This window comes from Leptodactylus fuscus, chromosome 5 (assembly GCF_031893055.1).
Source record: "Leptodactylus fuscus isolate aLepFus1 chromosome 5, aLepFus1.hap2, whole genome shotgun sequence".
Lineage (NCBI taxonomy): Eukaryota > Metazoa > Chordata > Amphibia > Anura > Leptodactylidae > Leptodactylus > Leptodactylus fuscus.
This window is the reverse complement of record NC_134269.1, coordinates 112431261-112449767: the sequence shown is the minus strand read 5'-3', so window position 1 is coordinate 112449767 and position 18507 is coordinate 112431261. Positions and strand designations below refer to the sequence as shown.

Genomic DNA, 18507 nt, shown 5'->3' with positions numbered 1-18507 from the left:
ACAAAGGGCATCTGATAATGTAATGGCTGTCTGGGTTAACACTCCCTCTTTTCATTACTATTAACAAACAGCAGATCATGATCTGGAATAATTTGTAACATAATGCATATAGTCATCTTTTATCACCCGGGGAATTGTGATGGGAATTCCTTATTTTCTAAGAAGTGTATGTTACATTTAAAATACCCATTTATGACAGCAACATCATTTCTTTTCTTGTAAAAGAGGAAATTGTAAATATCGTAAGCCTTTCCTCTTTGGAGATGAAAATCATGCTGTATACGATATTACTGCTATGAGTTGCAAAGTTTATTATCCACAAAAAAAAAGAAAGAAGATACATAAATATACAGAACTATATAAAAAGCAAAGACAAGGATATAGAGAAAATATTATTAATATCTACTGTATTCACATATGGGTAACTTTGTTCATCTATCCACTGGGTAAGGGAGAAGTGCTATTTGGGTGTGGGTCTCACTGCTGGTACCCCTACTGGTTACCAGTACAAGTCAGTATACCTAAAGACCATAACTAGTAAAAGTGGAGTGGAGCAGTGAGCAAGCTTGCATCATGTCTATCCATTAAATGTCTATGATGTTAGCAAAATCCATGCCCAGACGTTTTATAGATTTGGCTCTCTTGGTCCTTTTATCTGTGGTGATCATGGAACAGGACCCAGGTCCCCAACTTCTCACTCATAACTGGTTCAGAGACAGTGTCAGTATGGATAACTGGCTTTATAATAACAATATCAATGATAATTTTTGTTATTGATTGCGTAAATCATCTTTGTATGGTCTCACAGTGTATATCATAAATTTAGTGCAAAAACTAATCATACAAAACACAATTGAGGGTTTAATCACTACCGTACACTATACCCTAAATATATAGTACTGAAACATACAGAAACATACAGTATACATAAAAGGCATGATCTGGTTCTAAAGGAGCTGCTGTTAAATGTTCTCCTGTGATTCCTTTTTTTTTCATTATGGAGTCAAGATTATTCACCTCATGAACTGCTCTTGTCCATCTCCCCGGGATCACTTTATCTTACCGTATATTACAACGCACTGCTTCTCCTAAACCAATTCTATACAGTAAATTTCTCACAATTACACAGTTCAGTGTTCTTCCCAAGATTGACTACTACTGTCTGTAGCCCTATTACATAGTGACCTAAGTTTCCCTCTCTTAGTGTTGAGACTGTGACAAGCACTGTGACAGCTGCTGAAGTTTCCCACGCTATTGTGCAAAAAATGCAAGAAGTAGAAAATAGAGGATGGATGGAAGCAATTGGTAGAGAAAGAAGTCATAGGGAAAAGGAAAGTAGTATGGTCAGGAATTATTAGTGTAAATAGTTTGCCACTGCTTTTTAGAATGTTTGCACCCTAAACTAGGGTGTTGGGGTGAATTAAAGTGGACCTGTCACCATACCATAACATAAGATCCACATGTTCACTGAGTGAGTTGCTCCTATATAAAAGTAAGGCTAAGGATTCAAAGGGACTTTTGATAACTCAACAATTCTGGTAAAATTATTAGTTACAGTGACCATTACTGTACCCCAATGAGCAAGAAGGTCAAGAGACAATTGTAAGAATTACAATATCGTTGAAATACGTGTGATAGTCTCAACTCTACTGCAACTATTTCCCCCATACAGTAGCAATGAGATTATATGAAGTAGAGCACAACCAATGTGACAAGTACATTAGAAAAATTCATTTCTGAAAGGTCAGCTAAGCTCAACCTGCAATCTGTTATCAGAATGTAAGTGCAGGTCAAGGTAGCCATCATGGCCTGTGTAAAATATGGCTCATGTCGTCATTAAATATTTAGTATAAAGCTCTGCATATGTTATATGCTAAAGAGTATATCTATTTCTGTTCAGGCACAAAGAACATAAGGTTTTCCTAAGACTTTTTTAGGGAAGGGGCTTTTGATATCTCATTAGATTAGATTGGATCCAAATCCTTAGAGTTAGTAATTAATCTCATTCACAGAACCATATTATTCTCATGTGCATGAGTTCTAAAGGTATCAATTTATCAGTTTCCATTGCCAACTTGTAAACACTTGCACATAGTTAAATAAAGTATGTTCATAGGACTGTGAAGTTATATGTCTAACCAAGATGGAAAATCATCTTATAAGCCAAAGTAAGGCATTTCTCTTAATATTCTCTTGAATGTAAAATTTACTTAACATAAAATGCAGTTTATATATAGAGAGTAGTTAGTTTAGTGGGGTTGCCTGACGATGAGAAGCTTAATAGGGAATATGAAAAGGGATTGCCATAGAGAGACAACCTTTCAAAGTCTCACATTGATTTCTTATTTCAAACTTTCACAAGTAAACCAATAAAGTCAATAAGTAGATCATCATAGCTTTCATATTAAATACAACAATCACATATCATATAATCAATAAAGCACTTCAATAGTTCACCTTATTAAGTCATGTAAGATATTTTCCCAACATTTAATTCTGTGCCTTTAAATGCATTTGTGTCTGTTGTTTAATGAAATGTTTCACTCCAGTTTCTGAAGACATGTCCAGTGGTTGAATGTCTCTCTTTAACACCTTTGTCATTGATTGATTAATGAATACAAGTCTGATCTGCATACCATGTGGGGCTTCATTTCATGCTACTTTCTATACAGACACTCTAGTAAGTATCAAGTGGGTTGGCCTGATTCACTGGACCATAGGACACGCTGTGTCTCTGTTACTATAGTTATTTCACACTTAACCTTCACCATTGCTCTATGGAAGAGCAGATTTCTTCAATTTGTCTTCAACAGATTGGAAAAACAGACTCAAATGCCGCAATAGGCTTTTGTATACCACACACTAATCCGATTGTTTTTCCATTCTACAAACTTTAGGTCAACAATCAAGCTGCCGCCAGAAACTAATTAATTTGCAAATGGCTCTTATTTTCACAGGAGTAGATCTTTACAAAGCTATGTCAGTTAAGCCAGTCACGCCATAGTGACATGTATTGTCACGACATCCTCCTTCTGGTACATCTCTTAACTTCCCCATTGCACATGAACTCAAATTACCCAGTCAACAGTAAATCTGTATTGAACACCAGCTTAAAGTTCAATGTGGTGGTCTGAATGAAGAAGATTGATCGATGCTGGTGAGAATCAAGTCTGGTATGTGTGTGTTCCATTTAGCTTTGACAACTGCAGCATAAAGCACCATCATGCAAAAGCAAAAATTATAAAGTTTAGCAACTCAGTTATCATGTTCTCCAATATGCTATGTATAAAAGTAGTCAGCAACATGTAAAGGTGACCCCAAAACTGTTATGATATCACAATTGTGTTTCAGTTAGGTAACGAATGTGACACCAGAAATGGAATTAATGCATCCAAGCTTCTGTGAAATCATAACTATGTTTCCATCAGGAAAACTACAGATCCATTACAGTGAGTTTACTGGCAGTTAAGATACTGTTACATAGAGGGTCCACTCACATGGAGGAAAATGGTGAGGAATTTGGTGTGGAATTTCAGCGCTGAAAAAAAAAGCCTTCCACTGACTTCAACAGGTTCCTTTTTCTGCTAGCAGAAATAGTAATGGACCCTAAAGATGGGTCTCAGATTGGTAGGACATTAGGACATCACAAATGAGTTTTAGACAGGTATTTCAGGTATTGTAATCTACTATGACTCCATGCTTAAGTTTACTTCAAGAAATCATGTGTGAAGTTTATGAAGGTAAGCTGCTCTAATATGACAAATGTTTCTCATTTGAGTAAGGATCGATTACATCACAACATTTTTTTTTCTGTCTGGCGCTGTGATATCACAAGCATATGTTTCAGTTAGGAAAACTTCATGTCACACCAAAACTAATTTCAGTCACATAAACTCCGGAGTGGAAATATCATATGTATCTCCAAATTCGAAGTTGGAAATCAAGGGTCCCAAATATCACAAAAGGACCCTCCATTGATGGTTTTTTTACTTCATATGGTATATAGTCAATCCATATAGAAGAGAATATCTTGATTTGGAAAAAAAACCCCAAATAGACTTTAGGCTGATACTACTGAAATGTTTAATGGAGATAAACAATGAGGACCTTTAAACATTCTCTGCACTATTGTGCTATTCATGCACATATATCACACATATGAAGGTAGGCTTTTCTTCAACAAGGGCAAAGATTCTGTTTGCTTTGTTATCCAATCGTATAGATACTGTAACTGAGTCAGAGTGACCCCATAAGCTCCAGCACTAAGGGTATATGACCTGCAAAAGGCCTTTTCTAACAGTTCGTCCCTGATTTACAGTTATAACAAAGTATAACTTGACACTCAGCAGGTTAACTACACTATGAACTTAACTTTACTTTGTTCAATGGCTTTTGTTATGATAAGACATTGCAACAAGTATCAGTACTAAGTTTAACTTTGCATCATTTGTAGCTTAAAATTGGTATACACAAAGACCTAATTTACAGAGTAAAACAATCAAAACAACAAGGAATTTTTAATTATTACCATCTAAAGTGCAAATATTTAGAATATGAAGCAATTTGATTCATGTAATATAATGTATCAAAATCATCTAAATGTTTTTTTAAAGGTGAATAATATAAATAAAACCAAGAAATATTGTAACAAGGTCATTTACTTTAACATTTGTACAGAAACAGAGTAAACTGAATTGATGTAAACAGTAATGACGCATTCTTGAGATTTTTAACTATTCTCCATGGTTTATTCCAGAACTTACAATCTAAGTGTTTCAACATCCACTTTGTTTTATAATAGGTGTTCTGCTTACCATTTAACCATCTGGAGTCATGCTGCTCTGTTCTAATTGGATGATGATTTCCAAGCGTGCGGAAAATGGCAAAATCTCTTCCCATAAAATCTGCTGCAGTCCCTGAATACAACTCCCCATCTGTGAAATGAAACAAAAAATCAACAATTTATATTTTCAGCCAGCTCAATCATATCTGAATCCCACAATGTTTTACTGTGACTTATGTCCTTTGTAAAACAGCTCCAGCATGCTCACTTTTCATTCAGTAATTTATATAATCCAATACACACCAGATGTCCAACAACTTTTTTATTTTCAATGCTAAACTGTGAAATTTTGTGACCACCTTGCTAAAACATATGCAGGAAACTTATGGGTCTGCTTTGCTAAAAATAATGTGATATGTATCATATAGTTACCTGTATAAATTCTCATAAAAACAAGGTATACACACAGCTAAATGTGTTCAAGGAATGCATGGCTATACAATAGGCTCATTTAAAATATACAGGTAGCATAGGTGAGAACATGCAGAGTTTGTGCAGAACAGCAAATCAAGTAGAGGTCAGGGGAGGCGGCATAGAGAAAATACAGTAATCAGGCAGAGGTCAGGACAGATGGAATAGGTTCAGGAATATATATATATATATATATATATATATATATATATATACACACACACACACACACACACTACTAGCACTAAGACTCTGAAACCACAAAGTTCATGCTACAGAAAACCATCCGCCTGTTGATTGCATTATGCAATTTTATGTGCGCTTTCCTAATTATTTAAAAGATTGTTGGACCATTGCACAAAATACAAATTTACTTTTTGCGCCATTCTGATTTCCTCATAGATTTTAAGCTCTTGTGAGCGAGGACTATTGCTTGAAGTAATCTGTTACTCTCTAAAGTCTGATATTGTCAGTACATAGACTGCCTGAATTGCAAATAGCTTCAGAATACGTTGTTACTATATACAGATAGTTGATGATTATGAATAGAGATGAGCGAGTAGTGTTCGATCGAATACTACGGTATTCGAAATACTCGTACTCGACCGAACACTACTAGCTGTTCAAAGTTTAAGGTTTGATGCAGAACCAGCGTTGATTGGCAGAATGCTATACATTCTGCTAATCAACGCTGGTTCCTCTCTTACCTTTAGAAGTCTTCTCCGTGCAGCGTCCCCACGGCGTCTTCCAGCTGGAATTCACTCTGCCTAGGCATCCGGCCTAGGTAGAGCCGACTGCGTATGCCCGCGTATGCGCAGTCGGCTCTGCCTAGGCCCCGATGCCTAGGCAGAGTGAATTCCAGCCAGAAAAAGACACGGGGACGCTGCGCCTGGAGAAGACTTCAAGGAGAATCCAGCCGACCGTCACTCGTGGACTTGGGAAGTATAATTTTATCGAATTTTGTGTACCCCTGAAACGAGCATTTCCCCCCATAGACTATAATGGGGTTCGAAATCCGTTCGAACAGTCGAACAGTGTGCGGCTGTACAAATCGGATTTCGAACCTCGGACATTTTAGTGTTCGCTCATCTCTAATTATGAACATGAATTTTTTTTTTTTTTTTTGCCTATGCAAATTTAATATAGTGTGAAAGTCTATGCAAAAATGTTTTACTAATCTCTACCTCAAATGCTTTTATCTAAGGGTAAATAACTTTCATAATGTTTAATAAGGTACGGTATATATCCCATGAATTTTCAGATCCTATCTGTGCGATAGCACATCTTTTAGGACATATTTTATAGTTCATTGATAAAAAGTATTGTCTGAGAGGATCTTCAGAAATGTTGGATACTTAGTATGCTGACTTAAGCAATGGTAATGGCAATATATACTGCATAGGAAAATGTGAAAAGGTGCTTATTTCTGAAAGTCAGCATCTACACATACTTCATTAACGAATCAATATCAATGTTATTAATTTCTCTATACTAAAAGATCCAGAAAGGAAAGAGTTAAATCCTTGATCTAATGTAATAGAAAAACCTTGCCTTGCTGCTAAAGAGTGGGAGCTGATCCCAATTTTCATTGTATTGTAACTTTAATTACTAATAGTATTTCATCACAAATAATATAAAAGCTAAAAAAGTAATGCTATAATTGATGTTACGTTATAATATAACTAAACACATATATGTATATGAGAAAGGTAACAATCAAAAAATTTAAGTACAAAAATGTCATGTCCAGGACACTAAGCAGACATATAGAATTAACAGAGTCACATCAAAGGCTGGCAGTACTATAAATGATCCGGCTTGCTCAGCATGAGGTATATGATCAAAAATGTACCAGCACTGCAGTCTTATTAACAATTTGTGTGTGGGTTTCAACCTGATGTACAAAAATACCCTTAATTACAGCCTTGCCCATGTAATTTTAAGAAAAACACATAAAAACTTGAAGCACTGAAGTGACTTTGATGTTTTGCTCAACCTTTATATAACCTTATCCCTGTTTTGTTATCACTTACTCCACAGGCGCCTGAAAAAAAAAAAAAAAGAAAAAAAAGAAAAATCGATGGAACTTAATATAAAGGATCAGTGCGCCTTCCCATTCCTTCACTGCATGCATAAGGTCAGCTAGAGTGGTTCAAAACAATGATAAACTGCACGTTTATAGGGGGATACAATATAAACTGTGTGCGATACAAAAAAAATAAACTTATCACAATAGGGTATCAAATTCCTGTAATATCAGTGAATTATCAGAGCAGTAAACTAATATAAATATTATAATAATGTACGTAGAAAACTATGAGCAATATGAACATTATTATAGTTTGCTTAGGGACTCTCCTTTATCCCTAGGGCCATAACCACTATGTAACAATATGTCTGGAGATTCCCAAGGCAGCCTTGTAATGACTAGTATTCACAAAATTCATTCTTTCACCTGCCTTATTAATCTTCCTTCACTCTATGTCACAGATGGACTTAAAATCTCAAGCCCTGATTTCCCACCTTCTTCCAGCTGCAAAGTCCTTGATTTCACTTTTTGGTTCTAAACACAGCCCCCTACTTTGGAACAATGGAGGTCCAAGGTCAATTAAATAGACAGATTTGAAGAACTGTTAAGCTGATCAAAAAGAACCCATGCCCGGGGCCAAACGGTGGCTCAGTGGTCAGCACTGCAGCCTTGCAGCGCTGGAGTCCTGGTGTTCAAATCCCACCAAGGGCAAGAAAACATCTGCAAGGAGTTTGTATGTTCTCCCCGCGTTTGCGTGGATTTCCATCCCATATTCCAAAAATGATATACTGATAGGGAAAAAATGTACATTGTGAGCTCTATGTGGGGTTCACAATCTGCATAAAAAAAAAAAAAAAAATATGCCCCTTATCTTGCTACATGGAACACCTGGCTGGAACATAGGTGATTGAGTTACATGACTCTTCACCTACAGGAACCCTCTGGGTCCCAGACCTGGGTCATTCTAACTACCCCCCTCCTTTTCCCCTGTATTAGTACCCTGTTTGCCCCTCCCTCCTCTGCTCCTCTTTTTTTCTTGTTACTTATTCGCTATTTTCTCCCCCTTTGTTGTCAAACAAGCCATTTAATCTAGGTTTATGTATTATACTTCGATTTTGTAAAATTGAATTGTCATTTTAATGTTGTACTTGTATATGATTACTTTTGTCAAACTCAGATTTTTTTTTTAAGCCATTTTTAAGGTTACCGCCATTTTTTTAATAGTAGGGCACAAGTTATAGAAACAGTTTAACTAATAACTTGTTGAAAAGATGTTGTGCACACAGTTGAGTTACTATAAAAAAAAATGCACAGGAAATCGTAGGGTTTACTAACACAAAATGTGTGGCTGAAAGTGTTAACCATTCATTTACACCATTTATTATGAATGAACCTTCTTTTCAAACGTAAAGCTGGTAGTTGACTGAAATGAACCTTGCAGGAAACCAGTCTGTGGTTATTAACTGTGAAATATTCAAAGAAATTATTGCCATTTCAAGCAGGAAGGTTAACAATCGGCTTCAGGGAAACTGTCTCTGGAACCAGTGAATTACAAAACCAAATGTAACTGGAGAACAGATGTATTCTCACTTACACATTAAATTAGATACATTGTTGTGAACCAATAATAGCTACATACTGTAGCAAAACTGCAAATTACACTGTAAAATAAAACAATAAATGTTCCCATAAACTCTATGTAGTTGTACAATTATGATTACAGTATATGCCCCAGTTCAGTTTATAGCACAATGAGGACTAATAACTTCATTTCCTTCAAATTCATGCATCATTATTTTCTAGAATTGTTAAACCATTTTATTTATGCATAATTCAAGAATAATTTTTTTAATTCCTTTAAGAAAAATATAATTTTCTGCTGTAGTATCAATATCACTAGCCATACTCATGAAGTAGAGTGGGCATAAACGTAGGTTATTTGACATTTTAGAAAAAAAAAGCAAATGTTATAAAATAGCAAAAAATAAATAAAAAAAACCCCTAAAAAAAAAACAATATTTATCGCTACAATCTTTTACTGATCTGGCAACATTTGTTTTCAAGTTACTAACGTGACCACTATGGCAAATCAGAGGCTTCAGAAATCGCATGCTCCACTACTAACATCACACCTCATTGTTGGGTGTCACGATGCCATAATATGGCACATGATCACTGACACTACTAGTTGGCTGCAGCAGCCGGATGCTGATAAAAAAAAAAAAATTGGAGGTTTCACTGGACTGCTTTGAGCCTGAATCAGTAGGAAATTGAAGAGATAAGTAAGAGATTAATTTGTTTGCTATGTTAAAGGGAGCAGAAAAAAAACTGTATCAAATTAAGGACTTAATTCATATGGAAATTATTTGAAAACTGCATTAGGACTGTTCTTGTTAGGGCAATACCTAAGTACACCTATTTACAATGAATCATACATAGCCGTACAATGTTGCAACCCGCTCAATTAACAGGTATGCGATATAGTGCATCAAAAGGACTATTATAATTACATACATGCCTCTACTAATACTCCCAGACTCGGACTATGTATGATACATTGTAAATAGGTCTACTTAGGGATTGCTCCTCTAATCAAACCAATTTATGTTGGCTTTACCGCTTTATGATGTTTCCTCCTCACCATTATTATATTTGCTGGAGATGTAACATTTAGTTTCACAGTATGTAACGCCAGCGTGTATCACAGCCGTACACGCCGGCGTTACAGCAGGGCTGCCGAACACTTCCCATTCATTTCTATGGGAGCCGGCATACGAGCGCTTCCCATAGAAATGAATGGGCTGCTTCTTTCACTGCGAGCAGTCCCATTGAAGTGAATGGAAAGTGCCGGCGTGTACGGCTCGGCATGAACAGAGCTTGCCGTATATGCCGGCACTTCCCATTCACTTCAATGGGACTGCTCGCAGTGAAAGAAGCAGCCCATTCATTTCTATGGGGAGCGCTCGCATGCCGGCTCCCATAGAAATGAATGGGAAGTGTTCGGCAGCCCTGATGTAACGCCGGCGTGTACGGCTGTGATACACGCTGGCGTTACGTAGTGTGAATGCACCCTTAGGTGGGTTTATCAATTAAAATATTCCTGCCAGCTAGAACTAGCTAGAAACTACTGTGAGAACTTAGGTTATTGGATGCCGGATTATTAGGCATCTGAATCTTTTAGTTCTATAATTCTGTGACATTTTGTAACCAAGACTAATAAAAATTGAGTTGTATTCCTTTTCATTATAACATTTGAGGCATTTCATTACTGTGATTTTATTCAATGTTTGAATTAACCCTTTAAATAACTTACCGATATTTGTATGGTAACATATTTGTCATAATCTGTGCACTTACCAATTAAAATCGATGCAGTTAATAGCTTGGGGTCATATGGACTCTTTCCTCTACCGTTCTCAAAAACTGAATCCACAAGTTTAAATACATTGTCCTGGTAGGAAAAATGAAATGAATTACTGTTAGTAATTCAATAAATTAACTATAATGCATGGAAAAATTATAGAGATTTTTCAATATGTTTTATTCATATAGGTTCTCTTGTACATATATAGATCTGGCCAATGGCAGTTGTTCCTTACGAAGCTCTAAGGGGTTTACTGTTTCTCCTTGTGGAGATACTGGCTACCGTAGGGAGTCTTACAGGCAATGCTTCCTGGTAAAAGCTACTGCAAGTCATTGTCTGATCCAAAAAAAGAGCCTTGAAACAAGATTACTGAATGAAGAGATTGCCATCAATTCACCACTATCAGCTGGTATAGACAGTAACTGAATACAAGGCATAGTTTATAGGATATATCAATTAACATACAATATTTGTCTTCAATGTATCTAAGAAATAAAACAACTTTAGGATCCATTCACACAGAGTAAACGCGCGCTCATTTTGGCAAAATACACATATAAAGAATACACGTGTAAAAATAAGACTCCTATTGACTCCAATGACTTTTTTTTTTTTTTACACGTGTAAAAAAAAAAAAGGGTCAAAAAGCGCATTGCGTTTTTTGACACTTTTTTACACGTGTAAAAAATGTCATTGAAGTCAATGGGAGTCTTATTTTTACACGTGTATTCTTTATATGTGTGTTTTGCCAAAATGAGCGCGCGTTTACTCCGTGTGAATGGACCCTTATTAAGATCGCTCTCAGCCCAGCCATGTATTGTCATAATACTATTTTAATTACTCATTTTGAGTGAAAACACAAATACGTACAGTTTTACCATGAAAAAAAAACAAAAACTATTTTTGAACCATAATCTTAACATCATTCTTCTCCTATACCAAGGATCAGAGAGTAGTGTTTGTAAAGAGTTGGCATCTTTTATTCACATACCTATCACTGTTACCTAAGTAGTAAAGGTGCATACTTGGAAGGTGACACAACCTTTATGTGTGTCCATTTGCTCCCATCTGTGACTGGAATCCAAATCCGAAACATATTTTGTCCTTAAACTTCTGTTCTGTGGTCAATATTATAGTAATAGAGATAATGCTACTAGATATAACAAAGACTTGTTTGTCTTAGTATTTTTCACAGAATTTTCTTTCCTTACAGAGGACCTTTTACAATTTTCATTAAGTTCATATCAACTTTATTGTATTTTTTTAATGGACTCTGCTCCACTGATTCTGGCACAGTTAGAATTTTTCTCTAGTTCCCTTTGTTTCCGTGTAACTTCTGTTAGTTTAAACGTCCAATATACTAATTACCCTTGGTTCACATCTGCGATTGGTAATTCATTCGGGGAATCTGCATGGGGACCCCCGGAACGGACTACTGAACTCATTTGCAAGCGGTGTGCAGTGAAAGCACACGGACCCACAGTATGCACACAGGCCCCATTATAGTCTATGAGGATCCGTGTGCTTTCACTGCACACCGCTTGCAAATGCGTTTGGTAGTCCCCATGCAGACTCCCCCAAACAGATTACTGACACAGATGTGAATGAGGCCTTAGATTCTCTAGTGTCATATGGCTGGTCCCATTTTGTCTACTCCAGCTCAGGGCCATGCACCTGACAGAGAGCCTTATTAGCATATCATAATCCAAGCCTAACTACACTGATTGCTCAAGATTGGAGGGGGCCAGAGAAAATTTTCCTACTATCCTCAAATCATTGGAGCTATACCTATTAAAGGAAGCTAATCATCACATGTATTGGAGGCAATGAAAGGTCCTCTTTAACGTGTAAATTTCCTTTGGGTTAATCTGATATTTTCATATGTATTTGTAGGTTCTGTGCAATGGCTCAAGGTTTACCTTACCAGACCATTGCTGAAACAGATTTAGCCAAGACAATTACATTTTCAACCTAAAGCTGTTGATCTAGATCTAAATCACCATATGAGATGTAATGATGAATACACCAGTATCCAGAATACTGTATCGCACATAATTCAAAGTGTCCAACCTTTAAGCTAAATTATATGCTGTGCCAGCACCCTAGAATTTCAGCATCAAATGTGCATCTGACTGGCACTTCACTTTTTAAGCCTTACTAATAATTATTATAATTAATAGCAATCTTTCCAGTGGCTATCAATTTATGTCAGGGGAAAGACCATCCTTTTCAATTACAATTTCTCCTGTATTAATGCAATGTGTTATATTAAAGGAGGAAATAGCTATTAGAGTGAAATGAGCGGAAAGAATATTGAGTGTTTATATGCTTCAGTTCAGATCCAGCACTGACATGTGAAGTCTATTTCTGTATCGTATAACCAGCATCATCATAACTGGATGCACACTCCGAAGTGATTCACAAGGAGGCCCACAGGACCAAGCAATAAAACATTTGTCTCTTCTACTGCGTTCCTCTCCTTTCAAGTTGATTAAAGGAGACATTTTCAAGTGCATGTCAGCGAGCCTGCAGAATATGATGCTATACATTACCACTCAAAATGGGATATGAACCTAACAGAAAGGTAACTTCAATGCTTTGGGTCAGAGGGCTTACGAGGTAAAGACACGCGAGACGTGCATGATATGTGATGCTAAATAATCTTTACATTAATATTTGATTAATAAAGGGAGATATTCCTTCTGTAACATTGCACAGTATGCACTTTGTGGTCTACCTACTTTGATTCAGCCGATGCAAACCTCTGTGACGCTGTGATCTCCATGCACAATATTTGGTCTTTGGATTGGAAATCTATGTGACTAGGGGTAAGGTTGGATTTGATTTTGGTGCTGGTCCTCTTTACATAAAGTTTTATATTAAATATTAATTTGATGCCTGAGGTTTCATCATTTATTGAGTAAAATCCAATGTGTTATTTCTCAGATGTGGGTTTGTCAATCATTGCATTTTTATTCAATAAAACAGATAATAGAGATACAAAATACAGATACAACAGAACCAACGCACTAGGATACAGTATACCAATATGTATGGCTCTTCATAGGACAGCAGGTATACACATGTACCTAATTCAATTTTGGTTCACAGACAAGAGACAATAGCAATGGCACTTCTTCTACCTCCACATTTGTATGAAGGGGTGGTGAGACAATCCACTTCTAAAGGTTACATGTTGTACAGCACCTCCTCTAAGAATCTCTATGTTATTTAACTGAGCAGTACATCAGAAATGCTCTCTATGGTCACAGTATGCCCCCAGCCCCCAGTGATAACAGCTGTTTCAGATGCCAGGTCTAGGTGACCAGCTGAAACAACCCATTTCAAGGACTAATCTTATCTGAAAGCATACCTAACCTTTCAGATGACTTTTTGGGGTAAGTTTCCGTGTGTGAACATGAGGAAAAACACTATTTCTAGCCATTCTATGACTTGTGTTCTTAACTACCAGTAATTTTCACCTCCACTGACAATATCTCTCTATTGTCCTTCAATTAGTGGGTAGAAGATAGCTTCTATGATTTCCCATAGACAACACATGAAGAAAACAGGACATTCTGTTCTCTAACTCACTCTCACACTCATTCAGAAGAAGTATGGATGACATTATAAAGAAGAACCAAATTAAGCAGTTGGAGTGAGACAGAAAGCTGTATCTGCGGCCTCTTACCCCCTTCCCTCTATAAACTTATATGGAGACAGAGGGGTTTTTTTTATATAGTCACTATTGATTTATGTTAGTGTCCATTTAAAGGTTTTTTTTTCTTCCATAAAAGACAGGATATACCATAAATATATGATAGTGAGTCGCATTGTTTCTGTAACTCTCATTCACTTCTATAAGGTCAACCATTGAGGACTTCATGGTCAGTGTCGTCAAGGTCAGATAAGGGCAGGAGGGAAGAGGGTGGGGGAGACATGGAGGGGGTTATTTTACAGTTAGGTGTGGATACCAGAAGTGGGTCCTGTGGATATGCCATAAATGTCCTTCATTTTAAACCCTTTAAGTATTATGCCATTTTTAAAGCTATTCCATAAATACCTGACAGGTGATTCCGAGTTACCTAAGCCTCACTTCCGTCATGATTGGCTTTTCCCTAACTCTCAGACTTTGATGACCATGCAAGCATGCAGTATTGAGACACTATGATAATTTTAATATATTGCACAATACATGATATCATTTATTTGCAGTTTATTATTAACCTTAAAAAACACAGCAAAGCTGAATTCACTTGAAACCTCAATATTTATGTACGTTTATATTTCAGGTGGAGATGTTGCATCTAGATTTTTATATCAGATTGATCAGGGATATAACATTGAGTATTATAATATAATACCAGAATATAACAGTTTATTTAGTAATTTTTGTACTCATTTATTTAGATGCTGATTTCAGCAAAAAATGTCAAACAAGAAAATCTGTTACCTTTGAATAAAATTGTTCATGACACAAAGCCTTCTGCATTATTTATAGCTGGCGAAAAAAATATTTTCAATTATTCTTCAGGTGCCCAGGAGAAACTATATAAAACCAGTTTGTGGAAAAAGAAACATAGCATATACAGTAAATACATCCCCTGACTTGTTCGTTCCAGGCAAAATCATTGTCATGTTTCTTTCCAGAGTATATTTCCATTGTCCTCTTATGCCACTGCACATAAAGCTGAAGTACTAAATGTCTCTCAAGGGACAGAGTAGATTTCTATGTGGCCTGAAACCTGGCCAGATAATTATACAGATACAACTAATTGCTCTTCCCTAAGTTTTTTCTCTTTACAAATTAGACATGAAATTTGTGTGTCTATAAATACCATGGAAAATAAAAATTATACATATATATATAAGTACGTATGTACGTATATAAGTACATAGTATAGAAGTCAGATTAATTGGTTCCTTCTATTGAATCTTGTGCACTTGGGCAATACTGTATATAAAGGAAAAAGAAAACTTATTAAAAAAAAAACAAAAAAAACGACAGTTTTCATAGTGAAATGTGAGAGTCCGGGTACAGGAGAGAAGCACATAATCCATACACCACTATGCCTGTGTCTATCAGGAGGGCCACGAATCAGGACAATTGTAATGGAAATATCTGGTCTAGAAATAAGAAGCTCCTTCCAGTCATTTACTAATGCTGGGAGATTCCATCTCTTGAACCTATAGAATTGTATAAAAAAAAACATTCTATTCTATAATAATGCAGGCTGCAAATTAGAATGTGAATTACATAATACAATGTAATCCCTAGAAAGAGGAGCTTCTGGAGAAGGGCTGAGGCAGAGACACACATACAGACACGTTGCTGCTGGGTTTTCAAAGAAAAAGTCAACTTTTTAATTCTTTTTATTTCTCTTCTCGTTTTTACATAGGTGATTCAGTGGATCGGTGTGAGAGTTAAAGGGTTAAAGGGATCCTATCATTGGATACCCTTTTTTTCTGACTAACACATAGGAATAGCCTTAAGAAAGGCTATTCTTCTCCTACCTTTAGATGTCTTTTCTGAACCGCTGTTCGGTAGAAATGCGAGTTTTGTGTAAGCAGTCGTTTTCATGTGGCCGCGGACATGAGCAGTTGGCTCTGCTCGAGGCCCGATGGCAGAGCCGACTGTGCATGCCTAGAAGATTGAAACCCAGGATGGAAGAAAACACAGGGAGAGGACATTCCAGAAGAAGACAGAGGCAGCACTGGAGAGTTCTCTCACAGCACTGGAGACACTCCTAGTGCTGTTTGAGTGCTGAGGACCACCCCCAGTGCTGCGAGAGAACTCATTTGCATACTGAAGAAAACCCGGATTTCTACCGAACGGCGGAATGGAGAAGACATCTAAATGTAGGTGAACAATAGCCTTTCTTATGGCTATTCCTAGGAGTTAGTCAGATTTCAATGCATTCATTGGATACCCTTTTTTTCTATTTCGGCCCCTGGCTAGCATAGATTTAAATTTTGGGTCATGGGACATCATAAGATCCACCAGAATTATTAAAATTATCTTAATTCAGGTGCATCTTGTGCCATAAGAGGAATTGATTAATACTGGTGTCTTAATAATATCCCAGATTCAGTTTTTTGTTGCTTCTGGTATATATTTTTCTGCAATTGTTTAATCCAAACACAGGAGTTGGATCGAAACAAATGGAATGCTGAATTCACTCCTGACTCAAAAAAACAACAACCCAGCAACATCTGTGCAAAAAAAAAAAAAAAAACATTAAAAACCTCATTGGTCCACATTTACTAATGTGGATATGTTTGAAAAATGGGCAACAATGCACCTCAACTTGCCCAAAGTTTGTTAAACCATAGCGTATTTCTGCTTCTGCGTCCCAATCACCACTTTTTTAGACAGTTGGTGGAGCAGAATCTAGGTGGTCGATGCTGCAGTCCACCAGAATTACCATAACTCACTCTAGAAAACTGGCATAAGTTATACCAGAAAACTAAAGCAGTCCCTGAATGTTGTAGATCTGTGATCAGACACTAGAATCACTAAGAGGCAGGAGCCTTGTTGTAATTTTAGTGACTCATTCATCTGGAGGGGAAGGAATTAAGACAAGCTAAAAGATTACCAGTCTTTATAAATTTCCCCCAGTGTGTATCTCCAGTTTTATGAGTTTTTCTGACATTAATGGAAAAAGCTCATATTTTCCAGAAACAGCCAAACAATAATTTACTCCAAAGTATATTTCTGGTATTACACTTTTTCCTATCAAAGTGATTAGGATTGAGCAGACCATTTCATCTTTACTCTTGGATAACCTATATACCATATCGATGAGATAATCCTTACACATTAAAAAAAAAAAAAACAACTGTGCCATAGTCTAAAACAAGAGCGTAGAAAATAAAAGAATAAAAAAAGATGCAAATCCAAGTTTATCGTTCCACTTTCTGATTGAACGCCACTTGACTATAATAGCTCAGAGGTCAAATCTGTTAAATGAACAATGTGCTCATTGCACATGCTTAACGTACTGAAAACATCTTATAAATGACTAACTTCCAGTCCAATGAAAAATGTTTGTTGTCATAGATGTCAAAGATTTACGTGCTCCTGAGGTACTTAAGACATGCTGTTTAAAAAAAGGTTAAAAGTTAATTTAAAATAATAAGAAATATAAATGTGGCAGCTCATAAACTGATGCAATAACAAATCTCTAAAAGGGGGAATATCTCCATGGATCTGCTTTATTCCAAGATCTATAAATCATTAATAATGTAGTCCAAGCTCATGACTCCCTTTGCTCCTTCTAACGTGCCCTCTAATCCTTTCAAAACATGGGCAATTTAACCTCTGTCCTGCATGCTATTTCTCAGTGTTAAAGGGTGCTGCAGACAATGAGCGTCCCATTCATCATCCAAATGACATGTTGTAGTTGAAAGTACATATATATGAAACTCCATAATGCCACCAATAAATAGAATATATCGGATATAAAACCTACAAAATAGTCAAATAAGAAAAAGATGGATTCAGGGCTTGCTATCTGTTATGTTCTCCTTCATTCAGGTGGTACTTTGTAAGCTCTTCCAAAAAATGTATTGCATAAAAGTTGAGAACGTCATATTCTCCTTTTGTCTGCTAGTAGAGATGAGCGAGTACTGTTCGGATCAGCCGTTCCGAACAGCATGCATGCATTGAAATGAATGGAAGCACCTGGTACTTCCGCTTTGACGCCGGCCGGCCGCTTAACCCCCCGCGTGCCGGCTACGTCCATTCATTTCAATGCGTGCGTGCTGTTCGGATCGGCTGATCTGAGCAGTACTCGCTCATCTCTATCTGCTAGTAAACATCTAGCTGTTGAGTTTTTAGCAAACAAATGCTGGATGTCA

At 36.7% G+C, this 18507-nt stretch overlaps 1 protein-coding gene across 1 annotated transcript in view; it reads right to left on the bottom strand.

Moving 5' to 3' along the window:
• The window catches only part of SEMA3A (semaphorin 3A), a 201565-nt gene that overhangs the window by 43281 nt on the left and 139777 nt on the right, over positions 1–18507 (bottom strand). The window contains exons 5-6 of the mRNA XM_075274048.1: positions 10641–10734; positions 4815–4934 (exon numbers count right to left, since the gene is read on the bottom strand). Coding sequence (XP_075130149.1) covers positions 4815–4934; positions 10641–10734 — 214 coding nt within the window. The remainder of the gene's footprint in view (positions 1–4814; positions 4935–10640; positions 10735–18507) is intronic.